The sequence below is a fragment of the Gnatocerus cornutus genome, chromosome 9 (assembly GCF_029298725.1).
Source record: "Gnatocerus cornutus isolate USDA-ARS CGAHR chromosome 9, icGnaCorn1.1, whole genome shotgun sequence".
Classification (NCBI taxonomy): domain Eukaryota; kingdom Metazoa; phylum Arthropoda; class Insecta; order Coleoptera; family Tenebrionidae; genus Gnatocerus; species Gnatocerus cornutus.
In genome coordinates, this window is record NC_142241.1 from 7,208,549 (window position 1) to 7,223,824 (window position 15,276).

At 43.2% G+C, this 15,276-nt stretch overlaps 2 protein-coding genes across 2 annotated transcripts; one reads left to right on the plus strand and one right to left on the minus strand.

The window, feature by feature from the left end:
- Nucleotides 1–1,272: 1,272 nt before the first annotated feature.
- On the plus strand, nt 1,273–2,723 carry LOC148168370 (alanine--glyoxylate aminotransferase-like). The gene is made up of 4 exons (XM_088045062.1): nt 1,273–1,446; nt 1,533–2,047; nt 2,104–2,448; nt 2,496–2,723. The coding sequence occupies exons 1-4, from the start codon at nt 1,297–1,299 to the stop codon at nt 2,656–2,658; spliced, it is 1,173 nt and encodes a 390-aa protein (XP_087901188.1). The 5' UTR covers nt 1,273–1,296; the 3' UTR covers nt 2,659–2,723.
- Nucleotides 2,724–3,569: 846 nt separating this feature from the next.
- sog (chordin short gastrulation) lies at nt 3,570–14,421 on the minus strand. The gene is made up of 6 exons (XM_088045061.1): nt 14,118–14,421; nt 7,972–8,075; nt 7,641–7,773; nt 6,083–6,148; nt 5,393–6,027; nt 3,570–5,342 (listed from the first exon to the last, which is right to left on the minus strand). Exons 1-6 carry the CDS (start codon nt 14,218–14,220, stop codon nt 3,570–3,572), a joined length of 2,814 nt encoding a protein of 937 aa, XP_087901187.1. The 5' UTR covers nt 14,221–14,421.
- Nucleotides 14,422–15,276: the final 855 nt, after the last annotated feature.

Here is a 15,276-nt window from a genome sequence, read left to right on the forward strand (position 1 = left end):
TGATAAAAAATTGAGATTACAGTGCAAATATCAGTTGTTATACCTTCGCATCAAACTGAAAATTCTATTAACCAATACCACCCAACCATAGCCTACTTTAACTACAATTTTTTACGTAGACACCTCGTGCCTTAAATCGTATTCACAGATTCAAATTAATAATCCCCCGATTTTTCTACCCACACAGGGCGGCCATAAATTTCAATCCTATCGCTCATGTCTCATCACCACAAAACTATTTATTTATTATTTCAAACAGTCAGAACTATCTCTACATAATTTAAGCCATTGTGTTCTCACTGTCCAAGGTTGCCATATCAGGGCATCTTAATGCACTGGGTCTCACTTTTATCTATGGGCATGAATTTAAAATGACTCAAATAATAGCGATCCGGAAAGCAAGTATCATCTTTCGGTTCTTTATCAGAGCCGGCATTGGAAGAAATGCGAGAAGTGGAGATGGGAAAAATGTGAAATTTGAGAAAACTAAACAATGGGCGACGGCAACTCTGGAATTTGTGTGAAAGAGATTGAAAAAATTGGCAATTACATAATTAATTACAAAAAAGCACCTACAAACCAGGAAAAAAGATGGAACTTTATGACATTATTGTTTGAATAATGTAAAAAACGAAAGAAGAAGAATTCAGAAAATTGCAAACATTGTCATAGAAAAGTCACCATGAGACTTCTTGCAATGTTTTTGGGGGATTATAGGGAAAAACAGTAAAGTTTCAGCCGCCTCTGTCGATTGTACTATTGATTAATTAGCTAAGTGTCCATAAAATCTTCTGTATAGTCATTAAAGCCATAGTTAATAATTCCAAATGATTCGACAAATTCTATTATTACGTTTTATTTGCAAAACATTTGATACCCCCAGCAGAGAGTTCCCATGATCATGATATCGCCACGATCTTCACTCATGGAATTTACTGATAAATGACGTCTTTTACTAAATTTAACCAAGAGTCTTATTATTCAAAAAAATAATAATAGCTAGTAATTAGCTAGGTTCGCAAAATTTGCTTTGCAACATGAAAAAGATGAAAAACTTTCAAATGATTGGACAAATTCTATTTTAACATTGTATGTGCTTGCAAAATATCTGATGCCCCCAGCAGAGTTCCTACGGAATCGCCACGATTTTCTGTCATGGAATTTACCGATAAAGAGATTCCTTCATAGAAACATATCGTGCCAAAGGTTATCCTTGATAAAAATTGATACTCTTCTTGATAATTGCTCATTTAAATGACATGCAACGTTCTTACTATCGTCATTCGTGCTGTAAACATGGACGTGAAACCACCACAAGTGTTGAAAAAACCCTTAAAAGTCCCCAGAAAGACCCTCATGGGACCTGGACCGTCAAATTGCTCCCCGAGGGTCATGCATGCCATCTCCGAGCCCATCGTGGGACACATGCATCCGGAGATATTTAAGGTAAGGAATGTGTCAAAGAAAAAGTGTTCTAAAAATAGTCCAATTTTGTGCCCTAGTTGACGAATCATTTACAAACTCTCTTCTAGATAATGGACGACGTCAAAGAGGGTATCCGCTACGTTTTCCAAACCAACAACCCCCTCACCCTTGCCGTCAGTGCTTCCGGCCATGGAGGCATGGAAGCAGTTCTTTGTAACCTCTTGGAACCTGGAGATACAGCTCTGATTGCTATCAACGGCCTCTGGGGTCAAAGAGCCATGACGATGGCAACACGTTACGGAGCAAATGTCGTAACTGTTGAAACTGAAGCCGGCAACAATTTCACCCTTGCACAAATAGAAAATGCAGTTTCTAAGTATAGACCCGTATTGCTTTTCGTAACGCAAGGAGAGAGTTCTTCGGGAGTTTACCAGAATTTGGAGGGCGTCGGAGATATCTGTCACAGATATGGTTGTCTTTTAGCGGTGGACACAGTGGCGTCTTTAGGGGGAGTTCCGCTATTTGCTGACAGATGGGGCGTGGATGCCGTGTACACCGGGTCACAGAAAGTTTTGGGAGCGCCTGCGGGGATGGCGCCGATTTCTTTTAGCCCCAGAGCACAGTAAGTGGTAAAAAATGTTTTTTTCGAATGATGCAAAATATTCTTTCGTCAAACAGAAAACGAATTTTCTCACGAAAAACCCCCGTGACGGTCCTGTACTGGGACATGACGGTACTAGGCGATTACTGGGATTGTTTCGGCCGTTCCCGCGTGTATCACCACACCATAGCTGGCCAACTTTTGTACGGTTTAAGAGAAGGACTTGCTATCATTGCGGAGGAAGGCTTAGAAAACGTTATAAAAAGGCACCAAAATTGCGCCCAACGCTTTTATCGTGGACTGGAAGCATTGCGTCTGCAACCGTTCGTTGAAGAAGAGCACAAGAGGTTGCCTACAGTAACATCCATCAAGGTACCACTCGATGTGGATTGGCGCGATGTTTTATCTTACGCGATGAAGAAGTAAGTAAATGATGAAAAAAAAGACCGTTTCATAGTTTTCTTTATAGCTACCAGTTGGAGATTAGTGGGGGCTTGGGTCCGACCGTTAATAAGATCTTTAGAGTGGGAATAATGGGATATAATGCCACTCCCGATAATGTTGATTTGGTTTTAGAAGCGTTGGGGGCGGCGTTAGAACACGCTCGTGGCGTTCGTGGTAGTAAATTATAGAATTTGTTTGTGAAGCGTTTATTTCTAGCTAGCAGGTACACTTAAATATAGCTCGTTTGTTACAATGTTGCATTACCTTTTCCACGTCCTAATTAATGTCAACAGAAGAAATAAAATTACCAAATGCAATCTTGAGGCCCTCTTTATCACTATATTACAATCTTATCGAATACAAAAGTTAGTTGGATAATAATAAAAGTATGATTAAGACTTAACTAGAAAAACTAACAAATTTACAAAGCGTATGCTTTTATATTATGATCATACAGCAAAAACTATATACAATATATTTATAACACTTCATCACATTCACTCTGTATTGTATAAACCTATAAATAATTTAGCGAAATACTGTATTATTGCAGGGGAGATTCCAACTAAATGCTCTTACGAGTGTATTGCTTTAAGTACCTAGATTTTTGTGGGGAGGGGATGGCACCAAATGATATGTCCTACATAGATACAAGGGGAAGATGCACAAGAACCCGTACACAAAACTGTACAAATCAAACCAAAAAAATTGAGTATAAATATTATACATAACACGATGGCGGTTCCTGTCCAAGTTCCTCGCCCTATCAGCCTTCATCTCTAGTGAGTATTGGGTCTCGAAGAAACCCCCGATACAACTATGGAATAACTTATCAATAAATAATATACAGTGCAGTCAAATAATTAAGTAATATCCCGCCGAAAACTACATATAAAAAAATAAATAAATATTCTGTCAGAACCCGAATTAATTGACTGCGCCATCTAAACAAACCTACAATAAACCGACGCTTGAATAAATACGACAGCTCCATTCTTCCTGTCTCAGTCTTCTTTGGTAAACGGTAACTGGACTTTGAAGTCCGAAAGTTCCAATGCTTGTCAGTCTAGTTTCACTAGGACTTGTTCCAAACACCTCTTCAGCTTTTTTGTGACCGGTGATTTTTCTTGTGTCTGTACTTTTTGCACTCTTTCATTGTGCAACAAACGGCGGAGCTATCTCCTGTCCTCTGTCTCTTCTTCATTTTGAACCTTTGTTCGCACATTGCGCGATCGCACTCCCTCCTGCACGAAGGTTTGCCGTTGTCACAGCGACAAGTCACACATTTGAACACTCCAAGAGACGCTATAGCTGGATGGTACTCACTCCCGTTGACGTATGGTTTATCGGGATTGTACAAATTCTTGCAACCCCCTTCGGCCAACACTTGATCGGCACTCTTCTCCGGGTCCGGTGTCGGTGAAGAAAACACACCTCGTGTTTCGTCGTCAGCGGAGAAAGTACCATTCATAGTGTGGTCAATGCGACCGCAGTTTCTGCAACACTCTTGCTCGTTGGATATCCTGGAACACTTGATCTCGCGATAAATAGGATCGCAACTGCAGGTCGTGCACGAATCGAAGCCGGTAGGAATCAAGAACGGATGGAAACGACTGCCCGGAGAGTAGGGTTGGCCATTGAAAATGCACTTTGGCGGAACGTTCCTGTTCAACTCCATTTGAGTTGTCGCGTTGACACAGATAGGGCAGCACTCTTCAGGCATGCTCATGAGTTTCATATTGGAGGGGCATTCCACAGCTGGGCAGTTCATGGTAAAGCACTTGTTGACTCCGTTTTGGCAGAAGCACATTGTACACGGATTTGCGGCGGAAATCCACTGACTCTCTTCTTGGTAGAACTTGCCTTCGTAGAGACAATCCCCGCTGGGACCGCCGTGGACGTCGGTGTCATCCAGAGTTCCGCGAAGGTCGTTACTTGGACTCAAGTGTTGACACAGAGGTGGAGACACTACGTGAGTCACCGTAGCTACTAGAAGCGTGATCTTGGTGTCTTTTTCCTTGACTTTGAGGAAACCAACACCGCTATCTAAACGGTTGATCTCTTCGCGAGTTAACGCGTTAACAGGGCTTCCTTCAATCTGATTACCTTGGAACTCTTCAAGATGTCGGGCAACAACAGGGGCACCGGGGGCAAGCATTGGGAGCAACTCTAAACTTAACTCTAATGTGCGATTCACTTGTCCGAGACCCGAAAGCGATACGTCATAATGGATGTAACAGTCATTGTCTATGTATAACCATGCAAGCCCCACTGCTGACGACGGCATCGTGTAATTCTCACGTTTTAATAAGAATGGAGCTGGAGCATCTCTGGCATCAGCCACCGGTTTCGCGACTAACCGTCCCCTGATCAAGTTGGCATCTTTAGGGGTAGCAACATTGACAACCAAGTTACCAGAGTACAAAGGTTCGAGTACTTTAGGGCTTAACTTGGCAACAGTCCCGTTGGCCCAACCGTTAACAAAAGACGGAGTCAAATCTTCAAGTTCCGTCCTTCGCTTAGTGCTCGTGTCCACGAGAGTTATGAAAGTGGTATTGTCGGGGGTTGTTCGTAGGTTGTCGATTTGAATGTTGTAAACCAAGGACCCTTCGTTGTTAAGGTAAAGCCATGCGAGACCCGAAATACCAACACCGTTGGGGTCCGACGCACTTGGAGCTAACGTTGTTTGAAAAAGCTCACAAGTAACTTTGGTTAAAACGTTTCCAGAAAGGCGTAAGCTGTCAGGTTTAGATACTGAAGAAACACTAAGAATCAAGCGGCCTCGGGTTAGAAGACGCAAGTCCGCGGAAGTTACCGGGGAACGGACTTCAACGGTGTTAAGAACATAGTGGGGCTTTTTGACGACAACCACCTAAGAAAAAGAGTTGTAGATTCAAAATAAACAAGACAACAAAGTCTTACCTCTTGAAGGATATACTTCTTGTCATCCACTGATAAAGTTACGTTGATGGGAACATCCGCAACTTCGTCAACCGTAAAGAGTCCATTGAAAACTATGGCTAAGTAAATAGACGTAGACACAGACGTTGATATAGAAACAATTGCCGTTCCTCCAGCACCCGCCATGGAGCTACTGGTACCACCAGCCGGTTCCAATAACGAACTAAAGTTTTCCGAAGCTAAAGCTGAAAATTTGGTCACTTGTCCACTGAGGGTAAACTCAGCTTGGTCTTTAACGCCCCAAACCAAAACCACGTAAATTTTTTCTTGGCGAAAACGCTTGCGATACTCATGTGGAATTCGGCGCCAGACCCCACAGACTTTTCGCGTGGCGTTCTGGTACAAGCTATTGACCAAACCGCCGGATCTCGATAAAACGAACTCTTCAAGAATGTTGCCATCGCTGTCTACAAACTGCAGAGACCTAGGTCTCGCCGCTTTGTCCGAAATGTAGAACGAATAGTAGAGGTTCTTCTTGTGGAAGGTAAATCTCCCAGTGGCCACCACGTTGTTCTTATTCAAGTTAGTAGAGGTAGGTTTCGTCAGGTCGTTGCGGAGGACCAAAGACGATCTTTCCGTAAGAAGAGCCGCGTAATCTAGAACAAAAAACAGCATGAGGTTGCTGGAATGAGTGGTAATTGAGCTTCTTACGTTTGGTGCTACTCTTCTCCTCGGCGTCGGTGGCATTTTGAGGGACGATGTCGATGACGTCAGAATCTGTAATCAAGATGCAAATGAGCGTATTCCGGTTGTTCGGAATTATGAATGGAACTGCCGACCGAGGGCGTAAGTGCATCGATCGGACAAATAGAAAGTTGTGAGAAAACAAGCGAGCATCACATATATGGTCGTGTCGGCCGTATGCGACGAAATCGGTGGAAATCCAGAAGAGTTTTGGCGGTAAGAAACGCGTCGTCGTTCTAGTCCGCTTCTAAGAAACGCGTCGTCGTTCTAGTCCGCTTCCGCGTATCGTAAAGGTGTCGGTGTTAACGCCGCTGGTCCCGACACCGTGAGACATGTCGCAGACGCGCGAACATTATCTCAGGTCGCGGGCGCCAGTCTGGCGTTAAAGATTCGCATTCATCACCGACGGCTCGTCCATAAACCTCATTGATTATTCCATATGAAAAACCGTGGACCCAAACGGAAAAATTCCTGGTTATTTTTAGCCAAGTCGAATGAAATAATAGTCGCGCGAGTCTCGCAAGGCACGCGTCTCTCTGTAATAATAGACGTAACTAAATATTTACACTGGCGCCATGAAATTATAATGCGAACGTCATGAAATCGTGTCAGAGCATCTTCGCGAGATTATTTTCGGAGGTGCAGAGACGACGCCCTTGAAGTCGAGCTGCGACAAAAAAGCAGTCGCCGACACCGCCTTCCAAATATATTGGACGGTAAAGTCATATCGACGATCTCGGAATGTGTTAACAACGTCCACCGACCGCCATCTTGTCTCATCAATTAGCGATTGTGGGAGTATTATTTAATAACAGAACTAGCTGGATGCAGACGGAGGAGTCTCGTCGTGGCGCCATCTGCATTTCAGTGGGTGTCTTTCACTTACCCACGACCGCCGTGACGTTGCTCTCTTTGCACCGTTTACACGGTGTTCTTATCGTATGCCCTCTGAACCCGCAGCAGCCAGTCAACAGCGTTTTGCAACATCACAGGCGCCACGAATGCAGACCAAAATTCCGCAAGAAGCCAAAGTTGTTCCGCGGTCCTTGGAGCAAACATCCCCCCAGTATGTGCGTTTGTCATCGGATATTTATGTAGGTCGCCGGGAGCCGCTCACGTCCGTCTAGATGGCCTTGCATTTTACGACACTACGTACTCTCAAAGTCAATACACCGCGAAAATGCCAATTTATGCAGAAAATGTTAATGAAGCGCGCAGAAAATGTGGTTTTCTCGGCCGATTGCGTCACAGCGGGATTTTTTCCATCATCGCTGGTACTTGCGGGAATGCCCAGAGCTTCACGCAAGTACCGAGAACCTAGTGCACGGAATTCCGACCAGAATGAGGCTCGCTCCGGGACAATCTCTTAAACGATTCATGCATGTTCGCCGCCAGAAATCTTTTCAAAATACGCAGAATGTTCGTTGTGATGTTTTGGCCTCGATTAAATGCGACACCCGGCCTTCGTTCAAGGAAAAAAAAGAGGCGCCAAGATGTCAAGGCGCAATCATCATCCCCGACTTACCGTAGGGATCGCCCGGGCACGTCTTGCAACATCTTCCTGGATGGTGTACAGGTTCGTCGCAGGTAGGTTCCGGGCACTCATTTTTGATACTTCGACACTGAACTCGGGCCACAACCCGTCGTTTCTTGTGTAACTGCAAAAAAATCGAAAATCAAAACGGGTGTATACAGTTACAGGGCGCCGGTAGATCACAGTGGTGGAACAGTTGCCGGTCACCGACCCAGCTGACCTCTACCTTTAGACGCCCCCGTACTGAAATCTCGCAACGTTGACACACTCTGAGAGCGCTGAATCAATGGGTTTGGGATGGGCGCATGAATGGGACACTTACCGCAACGCACTCGCACTTCATGCAGTAAAGGACGCCGATGGGCACTCCCAGGTCGGGGATCCACTGAGAACCTAGCTCGCGGACTTGCTTCCCGAAGACACATTCTGAAAAAAAAAGAACAGATTGAAATTCGCTCGCTTCACTCGTACAAACTAGCTGCGGTGGATATTTTATTGATCAAACAGCCAATTTGATTTGCGAATAGTCCTGTATTTTTCTCAATACGTTAGTCATACTGTTTTTAATAAAACGTAGTAGGTATGAGGTCAACAGGTTGTTCAATTCTTGCCCAAGTAACTAGATCTTCGCTACTTTCACAAGTTTTTTTCAAAGTCTCCATGTAGTTCCCACGTTTATCCATCTTTGACCTTTCCCAACAATTGCATCAGACTTAACGCTTCCCCCAATGGAACCCCCGGCCGTTACGCAACGGGACTTTTACGCATGCGCCTTTTCGTATTATTATTCGGTGATCTAAGCGACATTGGCCTCAAAAATATGTTTACTACGAGCCTGCGGCGTATTTTCGCCGATTATCAACGTCGCGTTTTTTTCGGATGTCTGGACGCTTTATAATTAAATCGCGCGACTATTTCCAACTGTTTAGAATCGTTCGGATTACTACATTGCATCGTACTTCGCAAATGTCAACTTGGAGGTGTGATCTTTGCTCGTTACATGCATTTCCACTTAGCATTTGATCCACTTTTACTCGCGGCCGCCATTTTTACACACATCCCTCGCCATTTTTTTCCAGTCACGTGATCAGCCATTATGATGGCGGTAATTAATAGCGTCGTAAAAACTACTGTTTTAAAAACAGGTAATTGCTGGGTAATGATGGACATTTGCATACGGGCTTTTAATGCATAAATTCAATGATTGGATGGGTAAAAATGCCACCAGTGGCGTGACATTCGACAGATGACAGGAGTTTGACAGGCGCGGACTGGATTATATGACCGGAAAAAGAGTGAAAGTTGACACGACAGTAACGTGTTTTGATTTCATGTTCTATGATTTATTACGAGAAATCTCTGAGGCAACTGAAACTTTCGTTATTATCGTTATCGACGAACTTTGGAAGTACTTGTACCGATTTACATACAATTGGTGGAGGTTGGCAGCCCTGGGGCATCACTCAGTCACTCATTACAGCATTTACCGCCTTGTCGCCAATTACCTCTTATCAAAGGTGATTGCAATTACAATTAAACAACTGTAATTAAAGGTTTTATCTATTGTAATGAAGTAATTTAGCTTGTCTTCGGGGATGTAGCGGCAAACTACTGAAGGTAAAACCCCCACAAGGGTACCAACCCAAATTTGGGGATATTTGTTTTTGAATAATTCTGTCAATATGAAAGCACTTTATCATCCACTTTTAGATTTCGGAGAACGTCGCCATTCGTCCGGCCTTAGATTATATTTAAAAATCGCCTATTTTAAATACAATACAAAAGTTTCGGCAGCGTCAAGGCCGCCCTCTGCTTGTCAATTAATACAGTGACGTCACTAACGTCTGCGGGTGGTTCTGGTCACAACACCGGTGGTATAACCCGTTCGTAATGATACCTTTATTAAAGTCGATGTCGAGTGTCTTATTTAACGTTAAGCAGAACAATTTCGCTATGTTTTTGTTGCAAGCAGCTTTTTCCACTTCACGGTGGGCTGAGACAGCTACAATTCTCTCAAGAACTGGTTTGATTTTTTCTTGAATGTAAGTAAGTATAACTAGCGCATATTTTGCCACAATATGGCAACCTACACCGTTCAAACTCAGGGGTGACAGTACCAGCAGTACCACCAACCCAACGTGGTCTTTTCCCGCGGGCACCTCCATCGAAAGCGAGAGTACTCTTCATCAGCGGCCATATCTCGCTAGACAAATGCCAGGAGTTCAATCCAGATGGGCCTCAGGATATATTAGTCATGTTATATCGAGCTTGGCGCGAATTCAATGCCGCAGACGGACGCGACACGACACACCTCTAGACTGGGCGCATCGACCAAGAGGAGAGTGCAGAGGTGCACTCGACTTCTTCCTGGTCGAACGACACCGTGACGTCACTTTAAAACCATCGTTTCGACCCCGATTATTACATCTTCGCGGTTTCCATTTCGGTCGGTTCGCGGTCGGCGCCACCGACTTCAATATGTCAGTATTACAGCCGCATTCAAAGTCAACGATCTGGTAATGTGGTTGCAAATACGCGCCCGGCACCCGATCTTATTTTATCCTGATATAAATAGACCTTTGATTCCCGAAACGGCGCGGGAAACACTTCCGCCACCGACAGAGACAAGCTATAAAGAAAAAGCGACATTTGCTGGGGCGGCACACCACAGGACCTCGTTCTAAGTCCTGATCTGCTAGCTGAAAGGAAAAGTTGGAACGTACACTTCATTGACTAAATGGTGCACCTCAAGGCTCAGGTTTAAGCTCAATACTTGGAGACTGTGTCCCCCAAATCTGCAATTTTTTCCTTCTTGTTTGACTACCAGCTGTCTTCCTGTTTCCCTGCTGAAAGGCGCGTGGGAGTTAAAGAAAGCCGAAAACTGTCGGTTATGATTGAATGCTAATGCAGAGGTGTTCCGAATGGTCGCACGTAGGTGCCCCCTAGTTCAAGAACGACCGTCGAAAAAATGCCGAGCAACTATTGTGTAGTCGTCGAAAAAACGCGAATATTTGTACAAGTCGTGTGTCATACTTATTTAAAACACCTGTGATTCGAGCGCTAAGGTGTGTGTTTATTGTTCATCTGGCACGCCATAAATTATGTGGGTGGAACACGGGGACGGCAAACACAACTATTAGCTCGGTTTGAAACGCGCCTAAAAATTAGTAAAATTAATCAAGAACTATGCACATCAAATCTGGCGCCTGCAAAGCTGTGTACATCAAATTTGGCGCCCCAAAGTGGGACTTTGAAAAAACTGAATAAACAACGGGGCCGTGTGGCGAAATTGAGACTTATTACTTTGGCACGTCTGCGTCTGTCTATTACATAAATTTATTTTTACTGCACCGCTTTCCGAAACTACAAAATTCCGACCAACTTGGCATGACCGAAGTCATTTACGCCCTAGTGATCGGTATAAAATACCAAAATAACTGGAAATATTGCAAAAACATGCGATTTTGGGTGACGGCCAATACGGCATATATCGCGCGTGTTGATGTGAACCGCCCTTTAATTTAACGCATTGCCAGGGGCGGTTCGTTTCGCTTTCGCTGTGAAAGCCGAACTGCAAGGTGATGCAAGTCGTGCGCAATGGTTTATGCACGAGTTCACAAATTCGAAGAGAACTGCAATGAAAGAAAAAAGGAATATGGAAAGGAGACAGCGATCGATGGGATAAAGGGAACGCGAAATTCCACAAACTAATTTTAACGTTATTTACTTTCTGCGTTCAAGTTATGATCGCATTGAAATTTTGCTTTTGGTGTTTTCTGGGCGTCCTCGCTCTCACGTCGCACTTTGCCCGTTTCCACGTCATTAGACCGCCCTTTGTATCGCAGTTCGCTCCTTATCCGTGTCTGGTTTATGCTAACCTTGCGCATTCACGTCTTTAATGCAAAATCATCGATATTTAATGAACACGTCGAGCAAAAGCCGATCGATAAAAATCAGCGGTAAATATAAACAAACTGACTTTTTCAGTTCCGTGTGATTTCGGAGGCCGCTTGAGGGGGCGTCGCGACATTTCCCTTTCTCAAAAAAAAAATCGCCAAATAACACTAAATAAAAATCGTAACGAGCACACGCTGAACAATATTTGCATAATAAGTAGTTATTAAAAATAGCCGCACCGAGGATTTTTTGCAAATGTCAACATACATGCGGCTAAAAATTAATTTACTGCTTAATTACTTCTCTCTCCGCCAAGTTCTGATAATTTATTAACACATTTACCTTGAAAATTAATGTTCTATTTGGCATCATCGTATTTACATAATGATTGTTGTGAAATTGGCGTAAAAATACACAGTTTTCGCCAGCATTGAGGTTAACGACATTTCGATTTTCGAAACTAATCGGGTGCAACCAATGTGGACAATTGCGGGGCCAACGGCCATCAAAAATCGGTTTATTTTATTATTCAGGCGTGTTTGTTGCCTTAACTGCATGTGTGCGATGAACGCCGGTTTATTTTATTTGGGCGCTGATAGCAATAATAATGTTGATGGTCTGATGATAGGTTAGTTCGCGCCGACATCGAGGCGAAGAGATGTTAAATTCACGGTTTCACAGTTCATAACGCCAAAACACGATTTGACACTGCACTTTTAACTGACCGCACAATTCATGACTGCAAGTCTCGCCAATTTTAAGATCTTTGAGCATTTAATTTTTTTGTCTCGCCCAAATCAATATTTAGCCAAATTTGACTGAAAAAAGCTAAGAGTCATTTGTCAAAACTTTGTGTGGTTAATTTCGCGCTCGACCTCGTCGTTAATTTTTTTCTCATCTTATGAATGGGCATTTGTGCGTCTGCTCATCGACCTTGTGGTCATTTCCACGTCTCCACCAACCCAACAGACAAAAAAATTCTTAAACGAGACGCATTTCCGCCTCTCCTCACACACATTACCAACTTAAGAAATCCAGAACCGGAGCAAAGTTAATTTCGCAGTCGCGTTTATTATTTGTTGTTGTAACTAAAAATAGCCGGCGCCAGCGATTGTTAAAATTTCATGCTCGGTGAGCCAACCGTCTCCATCAATTTGTTTATTATTACTTAATGGTTTTGCAACATTTTTTGGGCGCATTCCGCGTCAAGCGCTGCTGCATCGAAACAATTATAGTTGCGACGTTCGCGTCGCGACGCCGAGCTATTTGAGGATGGACTCGATTCAGGTCATCTACTTCGCGACGGCGACCTTCTCTTTTATCGACATCGGGCGGATTTCAGCGCGGAAATCGGAAATGTGACGAGTCAACACTGACTTTTGATCATTGGGGATTGACTAGAAATGGAAATGAGATAGTTATGTGCATGCGGACGTGACACAGGTGGCTGGAAAAATCAAGAGATGCGCAGATTGTGATGAATGGCAGGAATGCGACGAGAGTGCTGTGGCGAAGGAGGTGGCTGAAGATGTGCAGGAATTTCGCGAAACGGGGACGGTCGACAAATTGTTGCGTGCAACAACTGCAACGGCTTTAGGCAGACTCGCAGGGTGAAAGCAAAATTTGAACCCTCCAAGTTGACTGATATTTCCAATTAGCAAAAAACTATAAAGTTGGCAATTTATTTCACTGCGGCAGATTTTGTGCTATATTAGGTTTATTTAAAATTACAGGACCTTTGGAATTGCTTGTAACTCAAATGTAATCATCATAAATTGTAGCAATAGACAAACAAACCTAATCAATACATCGAAATTGCTCGTAATTTTGCGTGCTGGGTAAGTAACAATACACATTGCATCATGGTAAGGCTGGGCTTGCAATAAAACCTATTTACCAAAAAGATTTTTTAACGAAGCCTAGACTGATAATTCAAGCGAAACCTTAGCGATGAGAGCTGATCTCAATCTTGGATAATAGCACGAAGAAAAACAATGCCACATAAGTAAAATCGAAAGTAGAAAACTTGAAAAATTAGATCAAAATCGATTTTATCAGAACTAATCCAGTTTCGATCGGTTGCTCGGCAAATAAAAATTATTACGTCCGAAATAAATTAACACGACCATAATCAAAGACTATAAAAGTGAGTTTGTTAGCGCGGTGGTAAAAATATTACGTCGATCGCACACCTGTGAAAATTACACGAGATTTTAGAGAGTTTGAATGTCGTTTAGATAAACCAAGATAATAATTTCTTCATTACCTGAAATTTCGTGATGAATACTAAATAATATTGTCGCCAGGATTGATTATGTCAATCTATTTTTTCAACGTTATCATAAAGTGCTACTGAAGTAACTATCACTACTATCAGATAAGGCTTCTATAAATGTATTTTCATCGTTGATCATTGTAGAGGCGATTTTTGACACGCTGCAGTGACCAGGCTTATCAAAAATTCGACCTTGAGATTAACCCAAACAATCCTCTTTTCGATTACCAAAATAAAAAATAAACAAACATCAGGTGATGTCAAAGTTCATTTTATAATAATTTCGAAAAACGCACCTGCAGCTTTATTCCTTGTCCTGGTGCTGTCGTCTAAAAGCGGCGATTTGGACCTGGCTCCGGTGGCGGCGATAACCGCCGCCAAAACAATCCACTTGATCATGTCGCACTTTTTTTTAACTCACAACACTTCACTGAGTTTTATCTCGAAAACATCTTCAAGATGCGACTTTATGTAATAAGGTGACACTGTGACGTAGACGTACGAACGCGTCGCCAGCCTAGTGGAAACTGATTGCTAAGAAAGCACGACGTACGACTATGTACTCTACTATTCCCCTACTCTGAGCGAGGCTCCCTATTTATCTATCCTGTAGGATGGAACGGACGAAGCTTAAAGGATAACGCAGCCGGATTTCGGCCAATCGCGACCCGGACCATCCCCACCCTTGCTCAACGGAGCTGGGACCATTTATCCAGATGGGTTTTTACGGTGGTGGGTCAAAGTGGACACGATTTTCTGAAGAAGTTTGGAGGATGAGTTATAACTTCGTTAATTCCGGCGCGAAAATTACACAATTGGGACCATTGGATTACCTTTACATGACAGAATACAGCACGATTAGCCCAGTTTTAAAGGGGTCCGCTTTGAGGATTATATGGATACAGGTGGTCGAGTAGACGTTTCGGCATTTAAAAATTTGGCGGAGTCTTAATGTTTCTCATTGATTTTTAGTTTTTTAACGTACCCACGCTAAAGGAGAAAGTTCAATTTTAGGAAAGCTCAAAATTGTGCCAAAGATAACCAATAAAAAATATGTGACAATTTTTAGATTGACCAAAATCAGAGAACAGCCTTTAAGGCATCTAAATTCCTTACCAAAATTTAGACGTTTTCAAAAGATCTCCCCAAGTCCGCATCCTCGACCCCAAAACCCCCCGATATATCACCTCTTATTTTATTTCTCAACGTGGCGCCTCTGTGTTTGATTCGGCGTTTCTTGTCGGCGGTACAAGTATGGAAACATCTCGGTGCTGGCTATAAAAGGTAAGTTCTGTCGAAGAAAGCCTTATATACGAGCCGAGTCTGGTACAGACCTTGGTCCATTTCCTCCAAAGTGCGTCTGAGCGATTATCGCCGATAGGAAATCGTACAAATTGCGAGCATACAGGCAAAAAATTGCCATGTCTCGAGGACAACTTGGCAAAACTGGAAGCT

Bases quoted from the DNA above. Each gene is read 5' to 3' on its own strand.
- sog (XM_088045061.1), bottom strand. From the start codon at position 14,220: ATGATCAAGTGGATTGTTTTGGCGGCGGTTATCGCCGCCACCGGAGCC. The intron at 7,774-7,971 runs GTAAGTGTCCCA...ATTTTTTTGCAG, and splicing joins TGAAGTGCGAGTGCGTTGCG to TTACACAAGAAACGACGGGT. The intron at 6,149-7,640 runs GTAAGTCGGGGA...TCTTGATTACAG, and splicing joins GTGCCCGGGCGATCCCTACG to ATTCTGACGTCATCGACATC.
- LOC148168370 (XM_088045062.1), top strand. From the start codon at position 1,297: ATGGACGTGAAACCACCACAAGTGTTGAAAAAACCCTTAAAAGTCCCC. The intron at 1,447-1,532 runs GTAAGGAATGTG...ACTCTCTTCTAG, and splicing joins TGCATCCGGAGATATTTAAG to ATAATGGACGACGTCAAAGA. The intron at 2,449-2,495 runs GTAAGTAAATGA...TTTTCTTTATAG, and splicing joins TTATCTTACGCGATGAAGAA to CTACCAGTTGGAGATTAGTG.